This window comes from Rhinolophus sinicus, chromosome X (assembly GCF_036562045.2).
Source record: "Rhinolophus sinicus isolate RSC01 chromosome X, ASM3656204v1, whole genome shotgun sequence".
Classification (NCBI taxonomy): domain Eukaryota; kingdom Metazoa; phylum Chordata; class Mammalia; order Chiroptera; family Rhinolophidae; genus Rhinolophus; species Rhinolophus sinicus.
Window position 1 is genome coordinate 76,950,181 of NC_133768.1, and position 17,070 is coordinate 76,967,250.

A 17,070-nucleotide genomic window follows, 5' to 3' on the forward strand; every position below is an offset into this window, starting at 1 on the left:
TTCCTCTCATGGCCCAATCATACTAGATATCACCACAAATCATTCATGTTTAAAAGCCTAATTAAAAGCACTATTTCTCCCAGGAAGAAGGCTAAGTTTACTCTGAAAATTGTAGTGGGACAGAAACACAAATAGCAATGGAATAGGTTTGGCTCTGTTGCTCCTGTCAACAAACTTCATGCCTAATATACTTAACTTATGCTAATAAAGGAGATAAATGTTTAAATGACAGGCTTCAGATACTGCTTCAGCTCCTACCAAGAATATTTTCACAGTTCCTTCTCATGAATAAGTTCGGTGAAACAGAGAATGCCCCTCTTGGACTAGTTCCACTTTGTGCTTCTTTTGATGCAGACCAAAAGGGGAACTAGATCTATGGCTTTTCCTTCGAATTTGGAGCAAATGTCCACCTCAAAGATGGCTGCAAGTAGCCCAAAGAAGGTGACGGGGCTCCTACTGTGCAAAGGCAGCAGAAAGCTCCTAACAAGAGCAGAGATGTCAACGGTTACTCATGAATCTCCCAAATGTGGCAGCAAGGAGAGTTAATTAGCCCCCTTGCTGCTACTATTCCTTCTCCAAAGTGTTAGCCCCATGACACAGATCGCTGACTTTCTAGAAATATTCCCTGGCTTTGCAGGGAATTATTCCTTCCAATAAATGGCATCCAATTTGCTCACAGTCCCTGGAATCTCAATTTCCTCAAAGGATTTTTCATCTGAATCCAGTTAATGTGAAGGTATTTTCCTTCTTCATTTTTCGGCATAAGGGAATAGGCAGTGCCTGATTTTCTTTTTCTATGCTGTTATTCTTTTTCATAAACTGAAAACCTTTGCTGAAGAGTCTGAAATTTGGGAAAAGATCCAGCTCATCTGTCAGATATTTCTAAAGTTATGTAAAATGGAATGAGATTTGTACAGTTTAAAACAGGAAAAGGAAAACAGGCTAATGTGTCATGTGTTTCATGAGATGAAAACTATATGATAATCAGAAAAACAGCCCCAAATTTAGTTGGCCCAATTCAAAGATCTTATTCTTTTATCAAATCATGCATAAACCAGTAACATTCACTTTCTTCTCTTAGAATAACGGCATGGCCATATTTGGGCTAAATCACAATTCCCACATATTATAACCACATTTTCAAAGACATTACAAGAAAGCATCCTGTTTTTTAAACTCAAGACACTTACGGTTTACTTGCTCTGTTTTGCATCCTTCTAGGAAAACAAAGAACAGCAACAAGAAAAAGATGCATTTCATGCCTCCCATTTTCCACTTTTTTCTCATTTTGGCCACTGCAAAAAGCAACTCAAAACTTTCAGGGCCTGGTGTAGTCAAAGCTGTCGGAAAGAAAGTAGAAAGGAAGACTTAAAAGAGATCCTCTGGAAGGGATGGAGATCACTGATGCTTAGGCTTCTAACTGGCTGGGTAGAAAAAAAAATTCCGGAGATTTTACATAAGTGCAAGCATTGTTTTCCCGTGTAAGAACGAGACCCTGCTTCTCCTGTCTTGCAAACATTGTTGGGGGAAATTCAAGTAGATAAACTTGCATTCCTATCCAACGCTAAGGCTGAATCCTTACAGGCAAGTCATAGGGAAATAAAAACAAATTTTGAAATCCTCATTTCTAAGGGAATTAAAGTTGATTTCTCAAGAGATTTTCTTTGGGAGAAAAGGGAAACTGGAGTTTGCGAAACAGCTACTTTGGCAAACTAGATAAAACTAACAGGCATGAGACCCAAACAATTTATGAAATGTAAGTTAACTAATCTTAGCACCAAGACTACTGTTTTATTAATCCTTCAGGGATGAGGCACAAATTGATCAGTTTTTCTCCTGTGTCTTCCATGGGCTCTGTAAGGATCTTCAGTTTGGCTTACTTATATTGGAAAACATAGATGTAATTAGCAAATGGATGCAATTGAATACCTGAATGGCTTACACATATTCCTCTCACATTGTGAAATGCAAATTTAAAATGAGCTACTTTTAAGGGAATTTAGGCAAAATTAAATAAGTAATGTGTTCACATTATAGGGCCATGCAAAAGACCATCAAAGTAACTATAATTCTTAAAAATATGAGACTTGCATTTCCAGTCTCACGGGTAGAAGTCTTAAATCTTTTGAGTCTTTGGACACAGAAAGTTTGCTATAGATCATATCCAGTCACAGATCATTTTCACAGACTTTAGTGTTTGCAAAATTCTTCTAATGGGTGATATGAAAATATGTAAATATTTGAGAAACACCATATTTCAATCTAGAGTTAACCGTGGATGGGAACTCAGCTCATTGATCTTTTCAGAGGGTCCAACCTAAATATCAAGTATAAAGAACTGGAAGGAATGCAAGATGACCACTCTAGAGAATTGAATTGTCTTTGGGCCATGATGTGGGTGTCACAATTCCTAATTTAAATGCTATAAAGTTGTCCAGATAATTGGAAATCCATTGTTTCAAATTATGAATATGTAACCAAAGAAGAACTGATCATAGAGAATAATTTGTGCTATCAGCCAGGATTTGCAGTACCCTTCTGCCTTCGCTACCTCCTCCTTGCTTCTTAAACAAGGACTAAAGTCTCGTAGGAAATGCTCCTATCCTGCCAAAGGCCTGGGTTCTAACATCTCAGTCCCTTCTGTGAGCTTGTGGGCCACCTTCAATCACTCAGAATGTCTGTCCTCTGAGAGCTACCAGGTTCCCTTGAAGCAAATCATTTACATGAACAGTTCAACACAGCTACCCATCCCAGTGAGGTTCTTCTTGAGTCTACTTTAATAACTTATCCCTCAAGTCTCTAAAATGAGAAAAAAATATTAAAACCACTGAAATCCAATTTATCACAATCACATGGATTTCAGGGTGTATTTTTGAAACCACAGTATTCAGTTCTCCCCATGTAAGAACCAACAGGGTTGTTTTTCTTGTACAGTGGTTGGGCGATTCAGTGAACAGTAGCATTGCTTCATAACTCAAGCTGGCAAGAAAATGGCTCTTAGAATTTTTTTGCTTTCCTTGGGTCCCAACTAATGTTATGAGCAAATAGAAACATTGATGATGAGAGAAAGCGATTAATCTCTTCTGGAGTCCCTGTCATCTGTGTGGCCTCCCAGGCTGTGATGGAGAACATCAGAAAACAAATCACTTTATAAATCTTCACTTTTGATTTACAAGATTCTGAAGTCCTGCCTTTGTATTCTGTGCAGAAATATAAACAGAGGAGAGTTCCCTCCCCAGGTTTCCTCACTATTCAGTTTCTCTTTATCCTTGTAACTTTTTCTTTTTGGGGAGTGGGGTGGTTCAAGACATTTGTTGGGACCACAGCAATAAACACAAGCAAGCATTGCTCAGCAAACATGCCAACTCTTACACTTGCAAAGAGCCAAACTGTCCTTAATTTTTCAAATTATACTTTGACCCAGTTAACTGGAGTTATTTCTGCATTAACTCTCTACTTCACACAGGCTGTTGTGCCACTGCACTTGCACTGGTTCCTTTACAGGTTACTTAAGAAATGTAACCATTGGCATGTTTTGGGAGGGGGGATCCAGGGCCACAGCAAGAAAGAAAACAAAATCCTGCAACTAATACTGGGGAGATGGAAGGGTAGTGGGCTTTACAAGAGAAAAAGAAACTTGTCAGAACCTAAAGAAATGTGTAGATTAAGGTGCATCAATGAAACAAGCATTTGCATTGTTCATTTGCATCGAGCAGAGGGTCCAAGGGCTCCTTGCCCAGCTCTACCTGCAAGGCAATCTGGGCCATCAAGTCCTTAGGAGCCTGTCCATTCTGAGAAGAGGTCTCCTGTGTAGAACAGAACCAAAGAAACATTCCCAAAGAAGACTAAGGGCTGAACACGTCAGCCAGATCTTCACTCCCCTCAGAGTCTCTTTAATACTACAGAGAGGTTTGACTGACCTTGTAATCTCACATTCACTGTCATCTGTGGGACAGCCCCCAGGGTAGTAATACTCTTTCTGACAAACAATAAGAAGACACTGCAGTCTCAGGTCTGTGTCCATCTAAAATCCCCTCCTCACTCTACCTCCCAACAAGAAAAGCTCAGTTCATGGGTGGTGGGTTACCACTGAAAAATGGCAGTTCTAGCCCAGGGTATCTCTTATCAGAGTCAGTGCTTCAGTGCTACTTATGCCTGAAAAAACAATGACTTGCGTTTGGCTTGCAAAACACCTTGCTATCTATCGGTTCATTTTATCTCCCACAAAAACTCCAGGCATTCTGGAGCCTAGAGAACTCAATTGCCTATTCTCCTAGAGTTACTGGCTGGGCCAGAGGGACTAGAAGGCAGGCTCTTCAGGCCCTGAAATCTGGGAATACTGTGTTGCTTCCTGAGCCTAGCGTCTCTAACTCTGACCCCAGTGATCTGGGCTGGAAAATGAGGCAGATGTCCAGAGGATAGAGGAGCCTCCTGCTCGTCCTCCTTGTTTCATTAACTTTAGCGCGTATTACTCACCCATTGGTCCAGGGCACTTCAGCAAATGAGGGAAGAAAACAAAAAGGCTCCGGACACACAGGATGATTAAGGCGACAGCAGAACCCGTTAGGGAGCTTCTCAAGTGGCTTCCTCCAAGTGCCAGAGTATGGAGATATGCAGGCTCAGTGGGGAGTGGAAAGTGGTGAGTTCGAATGCAGAATCCCCTAACTACCTCCGGTGCCCTGGGCCCCACCTCTAGCCCGGCCGCTGGCAGCTGGACCCTAGGGGGAGTTGGGGTGCCAGGTCCAGAGAGTTCAAGGAGTCCTGGGGGAACTTCCAGGGGCGGCTCCGGCCAGCAGAAGATACCCCACCTGTGCAAAGGCTGGAAAGGAAGGAAAGGGAAGGGGGCGCCGGGCACTGCTCACTGACCTGGCCACTGGCCTCCTCCGTCTTCCACGCGTACACGCGCTCTGAGCTGCCCGGGGCGCTCCTCCTAGGTCTGGGGCTCGCAGGTTGTGGCGAGAGCTAGAGTGCGCGCGAGGCGGGAGGGGGACCCAGAAGTGGGTGGGAGGAAAAACATCACCGCCCTCACACCACAGGGAGCAGCAGTTCGCTAGGCTCCCGGGGGCAGAGCCAAAGCGCGGGCGCGGCGGCCCGGGGCCACCTGCCTGTCCGCCCGCAGCCCTCAGCCCGCAGTCCGCTCCCCACTTGGCCCGCGAGGCCGGCCACTCGGCGCAGGCGGGAAGCCGGTGAGAGCGCAGTAGCTGCCAGCCGGCACCCCCTCTCCGCCCCGGAACAACGGCTCTATTCCTACTCCCCCCACCCGAAAGTTAAGAAATCGGGAGAAAGTGTGAGGCTCTGCCGGCGACTTTCCCATCACGCAGCGCCCCCACTGCACCCCCCTCCTCTGGCTAAGCAAGCGTTGGGGTCTTAAAGGGACCGTACATCTCCTACGGCCACTCCTCCTCCTCTGCTCAGGATGCACCTAGGAACTCCTCACCACTGTCGCCCGCCCTGAGACCCCAACTACCCTCTGATTTCCCTGCCTGGAAGCCTGCACCCCTCTTCTCAGGCACAATGGCCTCTCTGGATGCGTGCATCTGGTTTGGTCCTGAGCTGGTGCACAGGACGCACGGTGAGCTGGCCTTACAAATTATGCCCTAGCAAGTTGATTATCATGTCGGAGCATTTCCCAAACCCCCATTGCAGCTAGTAAAGTGACAAAGTGTTGGTGTCCTTAAAGACAGGGCTAGAGATGTGGGTTTGTGTGGAGGGAGAGGGGACGACTTGGAAACCTTCTTTCTCCCAAAAGAGGCCTCCCAAGCCCCATGGAAGGAGCCTCTATGATCATTAAGGGTCTTGAAGCAAGCTTGGAGTATCCCACCATAGCCTCCATTGTTCTAGCAGTCCCTAGGATTCTGACTTAGGACAAGAACCCAACCCTGAAATCACTGCTGATGCCTTGGTGAGCTTAAGACAGACTAGTACAAATTTGTGTTTATACGATGAGAGATTGTTAAAAAGTATTATCAGAAACTTCTGAGGCTGCGAAAGTGCTGCCTTCACAGGTAGTACCCATTTATATTTTAAGCCCCTAAACTTGGAGGAGAGCTGCAGGGCTTTTTTTTTTTTTTCACAACCTGGAACTGGATAATATTGATATCCCTAACATTGATATATCACTTTATGGCTTACAGAGTACTTTCATATAGATCGCCATTGCTTTTTAAAACTCTCACAACAAACTATGAACTCTCTGGCCTCAAGCATTAGAGCTGGTGGAGATCTTCTGGACCATGCAGCTCAACCTCTTCATGTCACAGAAGAGGAAACTGATGGGGAGAGAAAGTGATGTATCCAAAGGTCACACAGCCAGTAAATGATAGATTTGAAATTCCAATTCAGATTTCCTGACTTTCAACCCACTACTCTCTGGTTGCTATGCTATCTCCAATCTATAGATGAGAAAATTGATGCTGAGGGAAATTGTGGTTTGCCAGAAATACACCTATCAGGAACAGAGAACGAAGGAAAATTAAAACAAGAATTATTGTGGGAATTACCTCCTCCTTTTTTCCTTCTTCAGAAATGTTAATACTATCATCCAACTAGCCCTATGTTGCTGGAGATGTTTATTTCACTATTAACAAAGGAAGGGGGGCCCTTCCTGAAATGTTGCCTCCAGGGCCCAAAATGTCTAGCTTCATTCTGCTGCTTGGGTAGCCATACACTGCCACATGCATTCGATTTGTGCTGTGGTATATCAGTTTGAACTTGTTGATTTGTTGCCTTATAACCGTTCTCATGCCATTTAATTCACTGATGTTTTGTCTCACTAGAATGTTAGTTGTTCAAGGGCAAGGACTGGTTGTTCAATTTCCTTTTTATTTGCATCCTCCAACCCCCAACATCATTCCCAACATGCTTAGAGAGTATTCAGGAAAATAGGTTTCAGAGAACAGCCAAGGGCAAACATGGATCCTAGCATTTAAAATCAGTAGACTCACTGAGATTTTAAAACTCATCCATTCAGCTACAACCACTCGCTCTCCTTGCTTGGTGTAGTATTCTGATTACAGCATAACAAATCATCTCAAAACCTGGTAGCTTAAAAGCTTAAAACGATTTATTATGATCAAATGTTTCTTTTCAACGGGGCAGTTTTTGCTCAGGATCTCTTATACACTTGGCAACTGTGTAAAGGGGCTGCTGGATTTCTCTGAAAGGTTCTTCATTAGTGTAAATGCTGGCAGTCCTTGTATTAGTTCCAGTTTTTATTTCTGATTTGGGAACTCTAATTTTGGTGAGTCCTAAGGTAGACTTCCTACTAAGTCTTATTCAAACTAAACTGATGATTATCTCCAAGCCTTATTTTTCTCTATTTATTAAATAGGAATTAGCGCGTAGACCATCTCATACTAATATTAAAAAAAACAACTTTTATTTCAAGATAATAGTGGGTTTACATGCAGTTATAAGAAATAATTTAGAGGGATTCTGAATACCCTTCACCCCCAATGGTAACATCATGCAAAACTGTAGTACAACATGACAAACAGGAAACTGACATTGATAAAATCCATCCACCTTGTTCCAATTTCACCAGTTTTACATGCACCCATTTGCTTGTGTGTTTCACTCTATTGTAGTTTATCACATGTGTAAGGTTCATGTGACCACCACAGTCAAGATACTGTGTCAATCTTTTATAATCACATCCAGCTTCTATCCTCCTCTTCTAACTCCCTGGCAACCACTAAACTGTTATCCATCTCTATAATTTTGTCATTTAAGAATATTACATGGAATCATACAGTATGTAACCTTTTGATATTGGCTCTTTTCACTCAACATAATTCTCTGGAGACCAATTCAAGTTGTTTCAGGTATCAATAATTTTTCCTTTTATTGCTGAGTAGTATTCCATAGTATGAATGTATCACAGCTTGTTTAACCATTCATCTACTTCAGGACATCTGGGTTTATTCCAGATTTTGGCAGTTATAAATAAAGCTGCTATGAACTCTTGTCCACAGATTTTGCATAAATATAAATTTTTTATTTCTCCGAGATAAACACCCAACAGTGCAGTTCCCAGATTGTATGGTAAATGCATGTTTAGTTTTGTAAGGATAGCCATGTGCTTTTTCAGAGTGGCTATGCTATTTATAGTCCAACCAGCAATGCATAAGAAATCCAGTTTCTTTGCATGCTTGTCAGCATTTGTTGTTGTCATTATTTTAGCTATTCTGATAGGTGTAAAGTGGTATCTCATTCTGGTTTTAATTTGCATTTCCTTAACACCTAATGGTATCTACCATCTTTTCATGTATTTATTTGATGTCTGTATATCCTCTTTGGTGAAATTCCTCCTCATGTATTTTGCATACTTTCTAATTGGATTGTATTCTTACAATTGAATTCTTACAGTTGAATTTTGAGAGTTCTTTATATATACTAGATATTATTATTTTGTTCCATACATGGTTTGCAAATATTTTCTCCCGTACTATAATTTGTCTTTTTCATCCTCTTCCCATAGGCTTTCATGAAACAAAATTTAATTTGGATGAGGTCCAATTTATCAATTTTTCCTTTTATGGATTGTGTTTTGACATCTTAAATTCTAAGAACTCTTTGCCTAACCCTAGATCCCAAACATTTTCTCCTATTTTTTAAGTGTTATTATAGTTTTAAGTTTTACATTTAAATTGGTGATCTTTTTTGAGTTAATTTTTATGTTAGATGTCAAGATTGAGGTTCACTTTTTTGGCCTATGAATATCTGATTGCTCCAGCATCATTTTTTAAAAACTATCTTTCCTCCACTGAAATGCTTTTACACCTTGGTCAAACATGAGCTGGTTATTGTATGGGTCTATTTCTGGTTTCTCTATTTTGTTCCATTGATCTATGTGTCTATCCCTCCATCAACAAAACCCAGTTTGATTATTTTAGACATACAGTAAGCCATAATATCAAGTAGAATGGTTCCTCCCACTTTATTTTTCAAGATTGTTTCAGCTATTTTGGGTGCTGTACCTTTCTGTATAAATTTTAGAATAAGCTCATCTATATATACAAAAAAAAAAAAAACTGTCTCAGATTTGGATAGGAATTGCATTAAGCCTATAGGTCAATTTAGGAAGAATTGGCAAGTTTAATGGTTTGAGTCCTCCAATCCATGAACACAGCATGTCTCTCCATTTATTTAGGTCTTCTTTGATTTCATACATCAGTGCTTTGTAGTTTTCAGCATATAGATCCTGTGCATGTTTTCTTAGATTCATGCCTACATATTTCATTTTCTTTGGAGCAATTGTAAATATTATTGTGTTTGAAATTTCAGTTTCCAGTGTGCATTCCTAGTATATATTAATGTAATTGATTGTCATGTGCTGATCTTGTATACTGTGTGTTGCAGGCATCATACTCATCATATTTATTTTTCCAGTTTTATTGAGATATAATTGACGTATAACATTGTGTGAGTTTAAGGTATAGAACATGATATTTAATAGATGTATATATTGCAAAATGATTACCACAATAAGGTTAATTAACATATCCATCACCTCACATAATTACATTTTTTTGTTCTGAAAACATTTAAGATCTACAGTCTTAGTAACTTTTAAGTATATAATACAGTAGTGTTAACTATAGTCTCCATGCTGTATATTAGATCCCCAGAACTAATTCATCTTATAACTGGGAGTTCATACACTTTGACCAACATTTCCCCATTTCCCCCACTGCACAGCTCTCTGCCCCTGTCAACCACTATTCTATTCTCTGTTTCTACAGGACTTTTTTTTTTTTTTTTTTTTTTTAAGATTCCATGTGTAAGTGAGATCATACAGTATTTGTCTTTCTCTATTTGACTTATTTTGTTTAGCTTGATGCCCTCACGGTCCAGCCAGGTTGTTACAAATGGCAAAAATGAATGGGAAAATGGAGGTATTACAGAGTGATTAATACTGAACAATGTTCTGAGGATGCAGATTTTAACCTTAAAGTGCTTCCTGTCCCATTTGAACCTGGAAAACTTGGGTTATTTGATTAACTTTCCAAAAAATGGCAAGACACATAAAGATTGATGAGGACTATATTGTGGTGTATATTTACTTCTTTATATAGAAAATCAGACCAACCTAGATTTTTTGTTAATCAGATACTTGATTTAATATTTAGAAGTTGACAAATTCACTGTATAGAACTTTTAGGACACTTATGCTATGTTTTAATATGAGTCCCTTTATTGCTTGTATGATTCTTGTTTGTTACTGAATTTTTGTCTCTGTTGCATTTTCTTCCTGTTAGTCATTTATAAAAAGTGTTAGAATACAGAATTGCTTGTTAGTAGTGCAGTTCATCTAATATTTCTAACTTTCCTCCTTTTAGTTTCATGGTAGAACTTTACGCCCTTCACTCTTTGGGGGTGAGCATGGCTGTCAGATTTGCTTTGGCTGGTGAAATCATAGCAACAGTGATATGTCACTTCTGGCTGGAAAATGTAAGTGCCAGTGCATTATTTGTTGCATTCCCTTCCCACTGCCAGAGGAATAATGAATACATATATTAAAATAAAGCCTGACTTTCTGAGTGACTAAGATGAGCAAAGCCCCCAGCACTCATTTTGGATATCTAAAGTGAGTGATAAATGAAACTTTGAATGTTAGACTTCTGAGATTTGAAGGGTTCTTATTGTTGCAGCAGAACCTGGCTAATCTTGACTGATACCATCAGTGAAAACAACCCCATTTCCTAGCACTTTATGAAAACCAGAGACGTAAACAGAGTAGCTTAGAGAATCTTGGAAACAGAGTTAATAGAGGCAGTTATCTTTTGGTTCAATGTATCCTTTTAGTTAAGCTTTCATTTTGTATTTATACCTTTCAGCTAATGTATCAAATAAAAATACCCCAAGGTATTTTTTTGTGTTATGTCTAAATAGTATTTTTTATAGAAATTATTTTCCTTTTAAGTGATTTTAAGACATTTGTGGGTGCATGTTAAGTGATTCTCTTCCCAAAGGAACATATCTCCAGATTTATCATAAAGGCCAATGAGAAAGCAAGATTTGGTTTATAGAAAAATTTCTGGAACATTTTATTTCTAAATCAAGGAAAACTCATCATAGTGTGCAGGATGGTAGAATATCTAAAGGATAAAAAGGGGTGCATTCCTTGATCCAAAATTGTAGTGTGACCATAATTACCATGAATAAGTCAAATGGGCAGAGCATGAAATACACCCTCTTCTAATTGAAGATTTGTTTCACACAGTCCAACTACATTTTTTTAAAAGCGGTCTTACAAAGGTGTGTATAACTTGTTAAACAGGAATGTCATAAAAATAAACTAGAGGTATAATATGTCCAGATGTTATACTGAGCATAGAATAATGCAATATGGTGGTATGGAAACTGTCTCCCTGGAAACTCTATTTGCTATAGAACAATTGCTTAGCTAGCTTACTATAGGACCCCAGGCTACCCATAGTTGCCCAGAACCACAGTGAGCTTCCCAGGGTATTTGCTTTATTCCAAAGCTAGGTAGCAGAGCTCTCCATTATTATTTTTCAGCAGAACCCAATGAGGTATCTGTTTCATTGTCTTAACCACAACAGCTAACTCTCCTTAGGGAGGTAGCATGATTCACTCAAAAGAGCCAGGGCTTTGGAATCAAGCATACCTGAATTTGAATCCCGATAAGTCACTTAACTTTTCCGAGCCTCTTTCCTTACATGGAAAAGGGGGATGATAATAATGTTGCTGGGGAGATTCAATAGCCTGACTTATGTGTAGTGCCTGACTTAATGCCTGACATACAGTAGGTGCTCGTTAGTTGTTTCCTTCCTCATTTTTCCCTCCCAGCCACCACCCATTTAGTCCAAATGTGAGAGCTGTTCTACATTCAGTAAAGTCCTTTATTAGTTCATCTAAGCTTCAGTTTGCCTGCCTTTAGAAGAAACTGAGGATAAAAGCAGGTAGAGAAAACCAATAATTAGCCCAATTTCCCACCCTATTCTTCTAGGCAGGGAGTGAATTGGAGAGTAGAGTGCCAACATGCCTTCAAGTGGAACAGTAAAGAGACTGATGCCAAAATGGAAGTCACTTTCTCCTCAAACCCAGGTGCACAAACACTAGGTACTGTCCTGGTTCTGGGAGAACATCATACAATGTTACATGCAGATTTGAGCCTAAGTTTCTCTCCTCCAGCTTCATGGCACATGGGCAAGAAACAAGACACAAGGCAGAGTAGAATCATAAGAAGCCACCTGGATAGTCTCAGATCCAAATTATCTGTTCTTCATGTGATTTCACTGATATGTGGTATATAAACCAAAAACAACAAAAAACAAGACAAACAAATGAGAAACAGAAACTCATAGACACAGACAATAGTTTAGTGGTTGCCAGAGGGTAAGGGGGGTGGGAGGTGGGGGGTGGGAGATGAGGGTAAGGTGGATCGAATATATGGTGATGGAAGGAGAACTGACTCTGGGTGATCAACACACAATGGGATTTATAGATGATGTAACACAGAATTGTACACCTGAAATCTATGTAATTTTACTAACAATTGTCACCCCAATAAATTTAATAAAAAAAAATTATCTGTTCTTTCAGTTCTCAAGGAAGGCAAGTTTATTTCTGATTAGGAAATGATGTTGGAAACTCAACATCAGAGCTATAACCCAGGGAATAAGATCAGGAAACAGAGAATCCAGAAAGCAAGATGGCAAACTGCTGACCCAAAGGCTGAGGAGATCCTGCCTGCATGTTTTGCCTAGACTAAACAGGGAATTTTTTTTTAACTTTCAGTTAGTTCCAAACAATCTTTGTTTTTTGTAATTAGGAGATTGCACACAAAACTTCTGATTTCCAGTTCCTCTTGAAAAATTATAATTGCTGGCAACACTTGGCTGACATCTCTGCATGGTAACATAGGCAAGAACAGAGTAGTGGTTGCTGCTTTTACATAGCATATGTTCTTGCCAATTGCCACAGTCCCCATCATTCCCTGCTGTATCCCTATGGTTCCCCTCAGGCCTGTTTTACTTATTAAGATTACCATTCTAGACTCTAGTGGCATTTGAGTTTGAGTCATGGTGTACAGCAATAACTATTTAACAACTGGCTTTTTAGGGAGAAAAGTCATCCGGTTAGTAGCAATTTCCAATTTCTGTTATGTAAATATCCCCAACATGGCCGATTTCAAACCACCAATGTGTTGTCACTTAATGTGGAGTTGGTAAAAGATGTGCAGAATTGCCTCTCACAATCTGGTGAGAGCTGGCTCTAGAATACCACTGGCTTGAATCCACTAAAAAAGAGCTTCAGTAAGTAAATGGGATGGTCAGGGGCATGAGCCAGGAGATCTTACTCACAGGCTAAGAGTCAGAAATCAACCAGAAAGAGTCAGATTCAACACCTGACATGGAACCCATCATTAAGTCAACACTACTTCTTTGTTCCCTACCTCTTTTTAAAGATCCCACAGGCCAATTATACAGCCTTTGGGCATGGGTAATCTGGAAGGGAGGTGTGGACTGATGAAGGGTTAGTACTAACTTAATGAAATCAGATGACAAAGTACAGGCCCCCTGAAAGTACTGCTGAGTCCTTCTTGTCAACTGAATACTGAACTCTTTTTCACTTTGTAAGAAGGCCACTAGGGGATGGGACCAGGGAGAGCAGTGAGCTACCTATTTAGAAGCCAATTTGGGAGTGAAATGGAAATAGGTTGTGAATTGCATCCATAAATCTCTTCTAACACTAGAAATATGAGGCTGCAGAACTCATCTACAGATGGCAAATACTGTAAACAGGGACATCATCCTCTCTCACCCCATACTGGAAAATGACTGAGTGTGCATAGAGCAGTACCTTAGAAGATCAAAATTCTAAGGCACCTTAGAGACAACTTAGCCAAAATCTGATTAACTTACAGAGGGAGAAATTGAGGCCTGGGGGTAGGGGTTAGTGGCTCAACTGGGTCTGAGAGCCAGGTTTTCTGACAGGCAGTCTGGGGATTTTTCTTCTACCACATACTGCCTCTTAAAGGAATTAAAAAGTGAAAGATTCAGTTCACCAACTGGTTGTGTTGCCAACCCAGCAACATGAATAATATTTTTTGACTGAATCAACTGTCTGTTTCGGCATCATGTAGACACAGTCAAACCCTCATCTCTAGTTTTCTCTGTTTTGGGATGATTTTAAAACCTAGCAGAGAGAATCTGCACTTCCAGGGAGTTTTGCCCAAAAAAAATCTGAAAATCTAAACCACCACTCTCACATCGGCCCTGTAACCAAGTGTACAAGTCTTCCTCCCCCCTTTTCATATTAAAGAACATATGATGTTCTAGCTACAAGAGAAGCAGCATCAGAATATGGATGGATCCTTGAACTGAGAATTAGGACTCTTGGCTCTAAACCTGTCTCTGCCTGGATGGGTCATATTCTCACCTCCTGCTCACTGTGGTCCTCAGTTTTACCATCTGTAAAATCAAGAGTTGAATTCCATGATCTCTGAGGTTATGTCAAGCTCTAGATATCATTGATTGCAAAGTCATATTCTACATGTCCACTCACTTAACCTATTGGCCTCTTCCAACCTGAATTTATCTGGCCACAGAACATTTTAGAACTCAAATGCCAGAGACATTGCTGAGCCTCTGATAGCTTGCAACACTTGGTAGATGGGGGTTACTCTCCATAGCAGCTAATTTACACAGGCATCACAAAATGTCTATTCTCATTAAGGACCCCTCCTCTTGCTGCCTTTGAATTTTCCTGGTAACCTCTCAGTAGTCATAAAAACTGCCTGTAATCAAAAAAAAAAAATATCCAAGAGTCATATCTTTAAAAATAAAAAGCCTAAACCCAAATGAACCTTTTACTAGATTATAGGCTCCAGTGCTTATTCCTCAAGGGACTCTTGTGAAATCAGAGACAAAAACTTGAGAACAATCAGACAGAGAGAAATGTCAAACTAAAGTTTGAGTTTATTTAATTTTATTGTTTTCAAATATGCCAAGAGTTGGGGGAAGGGTATAAATAACACAGAGAAATCCATTCCCAGCTACAAAGTCCATGTGCTCAACCATGTTTTTCTGTCACTTAGAGTTTAGCTTTCCCCACTATTAATGGAACTTAAGCCAAACAAGAGTTTCTTTTATGTTTTCTCCCCCAGCTCCCTGCTTGCTAAGTCCTGTGCAAACTTGCAGCAGTTTCCAAGCACAGGGCTGTGAAATTATCAGGGCTGGACTAATGCCAGTACAAGCCAATTTATTGGGGTTTTGAAATTAACTAAAACCTAGAAAGCTTGATTAACTGTGGCACAGCACAGCAGGGAGCATTCAGGGGGGAGGACATCAGATCAGAGTGCATGCAGGGACTCTTTCCTGCCCCTGGATTTATACTACACATAAAGAAGAGTTCCTTCTGTGGACAGAGCTCTGCTGCTCTTACTACTTATTCATACGTAACAAAAATGTCACTTTTGAGTCCAGCAGGGAAAATGGTAGTTAGTGGGTCTTAGCTACCTATGTAATCAGCCAATCCCATAATAGTAGTTCTTGGGATTAATTTCATTTAATTTAATTATCATCTTCAGGCAGCCCATTTGACAAACTCGGCTTTTTTCAAAACAGCATAGGCTAAGTATGCCTTTGGAGAGTCATTGTTGAGATCCAGTGCTTCTGCAGTTTCTTGGAACACCTTATCACATAAGACAAGGAGAAGGAGAGTGACTAGATAGTAAATCATGGGGGTTAAAAAAAGATATTGATGTCTCCCACAGACCAGCACCTTTCCATTCAGTTCCTATTCAAAACAATCCATTGCAAAAAAGATTCCTCATCTAAAAGTACCAAGCACAATGTCTAAAGGCTTCTGAGGTGCTTGCCAGTCGAAGCTGTTGAAGGCCTAGGCAGTGGCAGCAGGAAGGCATCTCAACCTCAGGGACAATGCATTGCTGTAAAGTGCTCACTTGTCAGCAGATAATAGGGGTTCCACACTTCTGCTCAGCTGTCTTAGAATGCTGGCATGGTCCCCGTTGTCTAACAAATGAACTTCTAGAGTGCCAGGTCCAACTCTGGTTGGTCCTCCTTTTCAGCCTCAGGCATAAAGCCCTAACTGAGTACAACCAGGCTGACATTGAACAGTATGCTGTGGTACCTTTGTTACAGCACTGAAATACTTCCTTTCCACTGGGTAAATTGCTATGGTCCCAAGCTTCCCCAAGTGTCTCCTGCAGCCTCTACTGTTCCTGCTCCTGCCCCTCCCCTGGGACCTTTGGGCTCTCCCCATGATCCACAACTAAAAGGTTAATGGCTAGTACAGCAGAAGGCCTTCATTACCCTGTGCCAGTGGGCCTTCTGACATGTTTTCTAGTTGGTTACTGCCCATGCTGGACCGGAAATTAGCTATTTTGGATTTCACCCTAAGTACATCACAAAATGATGTCTTTATTGCTGGTGGTTGTGAGGAGAAACATATTGAAAAAAAGTGCCATGTAATCTTCATGAGAAAAGCAACAACAATCTTTTATACTCCTAAGGGTAGCCCCAAAGCTATGAGCACTGGAGTTGATGCAGGCTCGCTGGATAGAGAGCAAGGCATCTAAGTACAAGGGCTTGCCCAAAGTGGGTATGTAGGAAGTGTGCATGAAGGAAGGTGGCTCTGGCTGCTGAGGAAGTTGCTCTTGTCTTCCATGATCTCCCCCAAAGGTAGGCCAGCTGGAATCACCCTGGCCTTTTCCCTTGCACTAGAATGGGGAAAGGAGGGGTAGAAGACCACAAAGGACCAAAATGACCCTTATCACAATTCTGCCAAAGTATGTATGTGCCATGTGGTCAAATTTTTAGGAACCCACTTCATGAGACCAGCTTCTACTCCTGGTGTTGTCATTAGCTATTATAGCTGTGTGTTCTGTGACAAATCTCTTCACCTGTCTGGGTCTTAGCATCTTCATCTATACAATCAAGGGACTGGGTTAAGTGATCTGAGGGGTTCATTGTAGCTTTAGGATTTTGTGGAATTGTCAGAATACTACCTACCATTTATGATATGCCACTGTGTGTTGGGCATGATGCTAAGTACTTTTATATGTATTCTTTTATTTAG

General features: G+C 40.6%; 1 protein-coding gene across 10 annotated transcripts in view; it reads right to left on the reverse strand.

Moving 5' to 3' along the window:
• The window catches only part of CHRDL1 (chordin like 1), a 187,607-nt gene extending 182,305 nt beyond the window's left edge, over positions 1–5,302 (reverse strand). For 3 of the 10 annotated variants that reach the window (XM_074323571.1, XM_019718629.2, XM_074323567.1), the window contains exons 1-2: positions 4,477–4,855; positions 1,191–1,340 (exon numbers count right to left, since the gene is read on the reverse strand). In XM_074323571.1, the coding sequence (XP_074179672.1) occupies positions 1,191–1,340; positions 4,477–4,480 (154 nt within the window). In that variant the 5' untranslated portion in view covers positions 4,481–4,855. The other 7 variants (XM_019718631.2, XM_074323569.1, XM_019718630.2 and 4 more) reach the window with 5 other exon arrangements.
• Between the last annotated feature and the right edge of the window lie 11,768 nt (positions 5,303–17,070).